The sequence below is a fragment of the Coccinella septempunctata genome, chromosome 4 (genome assembly GCF_907165205.1).
Source record: "Coccinella septempunctata chromosome 4, icCocSept1.1, whole genome shotgun sequence".
Taxonomy (NCBI): domain Eukaryota; kingdom Metazoa; phylum Arthropoda; class Insecta; order Coleoptera; family Coccinellidae; genus Coccinella; species Coccinella septempunctata.
In genome coordinates, this window is record NC_058192.1 from 5,402,405 (window position 1) to 5,409,102 (window position 6,698).

The 6,698-nt window shown below is 34.4% G+C and overlaps 1 protein-coding gene across 7 annotated transcripts in view; it reads left to right on the top strand.

The window, feature by feature from the left end:
- LOC123311230 (maternal protein pumilio-like) overlaps positions 1 to 6,112 on the top strand; it is an 85,552-nt gene extending 79,440 nt beyond the window's left edge. For all 7 annotated transcript variants that reach the window (XM_044895071.1, XM_044895076.1, XM_044895073.1 and 4 more), the window contains 5 exons: positions 146 to 557; positions 632 to 1,052; positions 1,423 to 1,612; positions 1,670 to 1,838; positions 1,929 to 6,112. In XM_044895071.1, coding sequence (XP_044751006.1) covers positions 146 to 557; positions 632 to 1,052; positions 1,423 to 1,612; positions 1,670 to 1,838; positions 1,929 to 2,181 — 1,445 coding nt within the window. In that variant the 3' untranslated portion in view covers positions 2,182 to 6,112. The remainder of the gene's footprint in view (positions 1 to 145; positions 558 to 631; positions 1,053 to 1,422; positions 1,613 to 1,669; positions 1,839 to 1,928) is intronic.
- Positions 6,113 to 6,698: the final 586 nt, after the last annotated feature.

Here is a 6,698-nt window from a genome sequence, read left to right on the forward strand (position 1 = left end):
CTGGTACTAAAATCGCTTTCGGAAATATTTCATCGAAAGTTTTTCCACTAAACCTATTCTAGCAGCATCTCAATTAACATATTGTAGGTCCTAAAATATTATATGCGAATAATTTCATCGCATATTAATTTCTCTTAATCTCCAGGCTTGGGTTTGAACACATCATCATCGGGTAGACGAGATTCGTTCGATCGCAATACTTCTGCTTTCTCGCCATCTTTAGACTACAGACAGAAATGGCCGACATCATACAACATCGGGAGCAGTCCAAGTCCGTTGACGGGAAGCTTGACACCGCCGCCAGCGCCGTCTCTACAACTTGGCGGTCTGGTAGCATCGAGGGTTATGTCTGCCGCACCGGGGGCGGAAGCGAAATACAGGAATTCAGTTGCGGCAGGTTTAACAGCCAATACGATGTTCGGATCGACGAGCTCGCTGTTCACGAAAATTAACAATTCTCTGGCTGCTGTTCCGAGCACCTTGGACAAGGGGCCGCAGGGAAGATCAAGGCTCCTGGAAGATTTCAGGAATAACAGATATCCTAACTTGCAGCTGAGGTTAGTTTTGTTTGAAGAGTTTTTCCGCACTTTTTAAGAAAATATGTCAAAGCAATATTTTTTTGTTTTTGCAGAGACTTGGCCAACCATATAGTAGAATTCTCCCAGGACCAACATGGATCTCGTTTCATCCAGCAGAAACTGGAGAGGGCGACTGCCGCAGAGAAACAGATGGTCTTCAACGAGATCCTGTCCGCCGCTTACAATCTCATGACCGACGTGTTCGGAAATTATGTGATTCAGAAATTCTTCGAGTTCGGCACTCAAGAGCAGAAGACCACGTTGGCGCAGAAAGTTAGGGGACACGTTCTGCCTCTGGCCTTACAGATGTACGGCTGCAGGGTTATACAGAAAGCTCTGGAATCTATACCGCCCGAACAACAGCAAGAGATCGTGAGGGAGTTGGACGGTCATGTATTGAAATGCGTGAAAGATCAGAACGGAAATCACGTGGTGCAGAAATGCATCGAATGTGTCGATCCTAACGCATTGCAGGTTAGTTTATCGCTCATATCTTAGTATCTTTCGCTATGGTTACAATAAATTGGAAAATATTGAGTTTTCACCTATGAAAGCGGTGGTAACAGCAGAAAATGGTCTTTCTAAGCCCAACACATAGATGCTGCAGAATTGCTCTGGTTTGCAGTATGGTCTACTTTGTCCAAAAAATGCTTTAACCCCCACATACGAAGTCAAACTTTTCCTCCAGCTCCAAAAGAAAGGATTTTGTAGATGTACTAGGTCTCAAGAGAGCGGGATGCCTTTACATATTTTTTTTTCAATATTCAATACCACACAAACAATTTTTCTCAATTTTCTTGCAACTAGCACTATTAAGTAGCACGATGTGTAATATTTGTTTCAGTTCATTATCCAATCATTCTCTGGACAAGTCTACACTCTATCCACCCATCCCTACGGATGTCGTGTAATTCAACGTATATTGGAACATTGTACACAAGAACAGACTGCTCCCATCTTGGCCGAGTTGCATCAGCACACCGAACAACTGATCCAGGATCAATTTGGCAACTATGTCATTCAGCACGTGTTGGGTATGTACCTTAATTTTCGCGAGATTTTCGTAGACTACAATGAGTCCTTTCTTGCAGAACATGGTAAACCGGAAGACAAATCGCAACTGATAACCAGTGTTAGGGGAAAAGTCCTCATGCTGAGTCAACATAAATTTGCCAGCAACGTGGTCGAGAAATGCGTCACCCACGCTACAAGAGCAGAGCGCGCTCTTCTCATCGAAGAGGTTTGCGGATTTAACGATAAGTGAGTAGTTTGAATCAAAAGACAACATTTTGAAATATTTACAATTGAGGTCTTCAGCACAGAACTACTAATTATCCTCTTGCTTTTCAGCGCTCTCCATGTTATGATGAAGGATCAATATGCTAACTATGTAGTGCAAAAGATGATAGACGTCAGTGAACCAACACAGAGGAAAGTATTGATGCACAAGATACGACCCCACTTGAACTCCTTGAAGAAGTACACTTATGGCAAGCACATTATTGCCAAACTTGAAAAATACTTCATGAAAGCCCCAGGGTCGATGGGCTCTATCGGAGGAGAACTCGGCCCGATTGGTCCTCCGACCAACGGCGTTCTTTAAATTTCGCCATTGAAATTTTCACATTTGGTTCTTTCGTGTTTTTGATTATTTCCAATTTCCCAAAATCATGTGTCATGTAATTACGCTTTTTTTTGCACAGATTTTTCAGTATTTTTTTCATTTTATTTCTTTCATTTTCATATTTAAATAATTTCATAATGATTTTACCGTATGAAGAATATTGTTAAGTTTAGTTTATTCGATGAAATATCCTGTACACATTAGTGAATAGTTTTTTGTATTATAGTTGTAATTTATATGATTTTGTGATGAAGAAAGCACATTTCTTGACTTTGGTTCATTCATATACTCATTCCCCCAGATTTCAATATTGAGATAATTATTTTTGATCAATTTAACACTAAAGTTTCTGTAAATCTTTGGTGAGAGTGATTTGTTTCGGGAATGATGATATACCTATCAAAATTTAAGAATTGTGCACGTTATTTCTTTATTCATCATCAAGGTTGTAAAAATTTTTAAGTTATGAATCTCACTGGATTCATCTCCAATCGATCCTACCTACTATTTTAAAAACTGGTGCCGCTTAATTTCAAAATTTCTATTTTCCAGGAATTGTACATATAAAAAAAAACTGAACGAATTATTTAGCTATGCAGGTTCTGACTATCATCATCTTCGCTGATGATTCTGTTTCTCTTTCACAATTTCGTGATAGTTCTCAGGAAACAACCATAAATATTTTCTAACAGAAATTTTTCAAAACTTTGAAATTTAACAATAATTGCTGATCTTGAAATTCGAATCGATTATGATTTTGCTATTCTCTAAACACGCAAGAAATTTCATGAATAACTTTGCCCAGAGATGAAGTCTTAAGATTTTTTCAGCTATTGGCAGTTTCGCTTTGTTATTTGCATTTATACTTGAAATTTGCATTTAACTATGTAGTTTAGACATTTCTCTGAATATTTAGACACCATTTATTCTCAGTTTACAACAATATCCCCCTTTTTTTCCCGAAAATTACATTTGATTTCTCGAATTATTGCTGTTTATTTTGGACATGTGGTAAACTGAGTGTTAGAAATTTCAATTTCAACTTTAATCAATATATCAATATATGCCCTAAATATAAAATCGTTAGTTGAAAAACTCTATAGGTGTTTTTGTTTCGCGGTTAGTATGACAATTTTCTTGTATTTCTGGGTATTTTTGAGGTTAGAGAATTAAAATTTTTTTCTTCATATGGGGGGCTTTTTTCGTGTAAAAAAAAAAGAAACAGATCGGTAACATTATATACAGAGTGCCCAAATTTTTTTGCTAGCAGTCCAGAGACTTCTCGTGATCGGAGACAGTACACATCCAATTTTTAAAAGGCGACATTTCTTTCCTGATGCTTTAAGGCATATACTGATCAAATTTTTCCTCGATATTTAGCAGAACATTAGTCGAAAATATTGGAACGATTATTCTTAGTGAATTTATAAATAAATGTAGAATTTGAAAGAGCACCTTTTTTATTGGGTCTAGTATTAAAATTGTAAAATGTAATTGTATTGTAATAATTGTACAGTTCTCTCATAAATTCCAATCGTAAACCGTAAATTGATGAATTAGTTGATTCAAAGGCATTTATATAAACTGTATGTGGTGTGTTTATAATTTCACTAATCATGTTATATGTGTTTTGAAATTTATTCCCTGACATGAACATCTGTAATATCTATCTCAATTTGGTACACGACAATTAGTGTAACAGTTCACCCAATTGCTTTATCCAATATGGCTTAGGTCGGTCACTTGAAAAAATAGGTGAATTGAAAGATCAGAAAGAGGTTTGACTTGACAGGTTCCAAATGCACTTCTCGATTATTTCATACATACTTTAGAATGTCTTTATTGTCATTTGAAAGTTTCTTTCGGATGTGTTACATATACAGGGTGTAACCTTTAGAATATACTGGTTGAATGTTTGAAATTTGGACAAAGTTATCGGCACATTGTCCTTTTTTAAAATTTTTGCAACAATACATGACTTTCTATTGTACAGGAAATGGAAATCATCTAGCTTATTTTAACACTATATTATTACATCATAGAATGTATTTTGAAATTTTAGAAATAGATGTTTTCATTTTCGGTATAACAGGAAGTCATAAATCCTTGCTAATATTTTTAAGAATATCCATTCGCCTTATATCTTTGTACAAAATTTCAAACATATCCCGTTATTTCTCCTTGAACATCCTGGGGGACACCCTGTATAAACACTCCAAATAAGGTTAGTAAAATGGGTTTGAGAAGTTTTCTCACAAGGAGAGGGTGAGAAATTATTTCGAATTAACTTTGAATCCTAACTTTAAGTTTAATTTTAGCAGCTACGCTCTATATTGACCAATCAGCATTAACAACCATCCTGTATCTACTTTCGTTGAAGGTTAGTGACTAATCTTTTTCACATCATTTTGAAATGGAAGAACATTATAATACAAAAAAAATTGATTCATTCAGGAGCCAGAAGTCTTGAAAAAACAATATTAATGACAATTTTTTTTCTAAAAAAATATGAAAACTTCACCTCTAACCCTCTCTTTGCCTATTGGACCATGAACAAAACCCAGTATATTTGATTACCATACGTTATGATTTTTTTTTCGATTTGTTTGCCATTTACAACTTTGAAATTTTTTTGGGTGGATTGATTAAATTAGGACACCTCTCCAGTCATCTTTGGTAAGTGTAAATAGAACAAGAAGATTTTGTATTATATGTAATATAGTTTCGTTTATAAATTTCCAAAAACAGCTATTCGCAAGATAACTTGAACATTTTTGCACTTATTAGAGATAACTGATAATGCCGTTTCTCCTGAACCGCTTTGGTGATATGTGTATATATGTGTTGAATTTTTTCACAAACAAATTTGAGACAGTGTTTAATAGTGTAATATTGTAAAATAATTCTTTTGTACTTAGAAAAATTGTTATACATTTCTCTTGTAAGAACTTGAAAGGTTCCCTAACATTGATTTTCCCTGATTATATCGACATATTTGTTTGTACCATTCAGATTCTATTGAAAATATATTTGTATATAAATTTTAACAAAACACAATGGTGCCATTGATCTTTGAATTCAAGATTATTGAGAGATATATTCAAAATTTTTGTACAAAGTGAAAATACTTATCAGAACATGTATAAAAGATATAATTTCCAACATAAATAGGCTTGTAATTAATTCTTGCTTTTATTGGATCATTTGAAACTGAACATTGTGATAACTTCTATATTATTAAGTATTTCAAATTACTCTAGGTATTATTTAACTCCTTCATTATGAGTAAATTTAAAGGTTATTTCTAAGGGAAATAAAGGATACTTTTAAAAGAGAGAATTATGGAAAATCAATCTACGGAACCTTTTGACAAGCGGTGAGGGGGAATAAGGTTGCTAACCTAAAATTGGCCGATCGGATCAAGATGGAAAAGTGGCCTCAGACTGATGTAAAGATACTAAAACTGTTGTAAAGTGTAAATTCCTTTTGGTTATATCACCTTTGTATACTGTAAAATACATGTGTAAAGAAAATCTGTATAATGAGCCGTTTCATTTTTCTTTAATCCTTTGAGATGTAAAATTGTAAAGTATGTATTTTATTAAATTTTGAATTGGAACAAGCGTTATTCCGATCGTTTCATCATTTGTACTTTAATGGTGGCATATTTGTTGCCTCTTTGTAGTGGTAGCTGGACGGGGATCACTTAAGTTGTTCACATTAGATGGCTCTCTGTGGATTTACGGCTGTATATTTATATTTATTATTCGATCTGTTTTATGGATGTGTATATTTAATTGATTATCAAATGCATGTTAGGTTTATTGGATATATCAAAATGTATAATAATGTATTTCGATTTTATTATTTTTTACCACAGTAGTATAAATAAATAATAATTCTAAATGGATTTTTCATATTCTTACTATTTCACTTTCTACGAAAATCTTGCGCAAATTTCAATTTGGACGTACTGGTGGCAGAACCAAAGGATATTTCATAAATTCCTTTTGTGAGGGAAAACTTCATTAAACGGAGGAATCAAATGAGAGAAACTGATATTAGCTAGTGTGATAACAAGGTAATTATTATCGAAAAATAACCAAAAAGATAATGCCTACATATTAAGGCATTCTATCCATGGACTGAGGAAAGTGTCTACTCTGTAGAAAGAGAAAAAGCTACGAAACTGCCATAATCTTTGTTTTCTGGGGATATAGAGGTGATTGTGGACCAATCAAAATTTCAGAAAAAGACAACTACCGGCCATCTTTCTGCCAATATTTACTTCAGGGCTGATTAGGGAATGCATTCTCTATGTCTATGGTTCTATCATGGGTGGAAGAGAGTTGTATTGCTTTGATGAGCTCAAATAAGAGCGAAACCATGGTGTGAAATATCGAAGTTCGACACAGGTGGCCCCCTACTACGTCCTTTAGTTGTTGCATTGCAACAATCTAATTTTAAAAGCGTCGCAAGACAAGATGTAAATATTC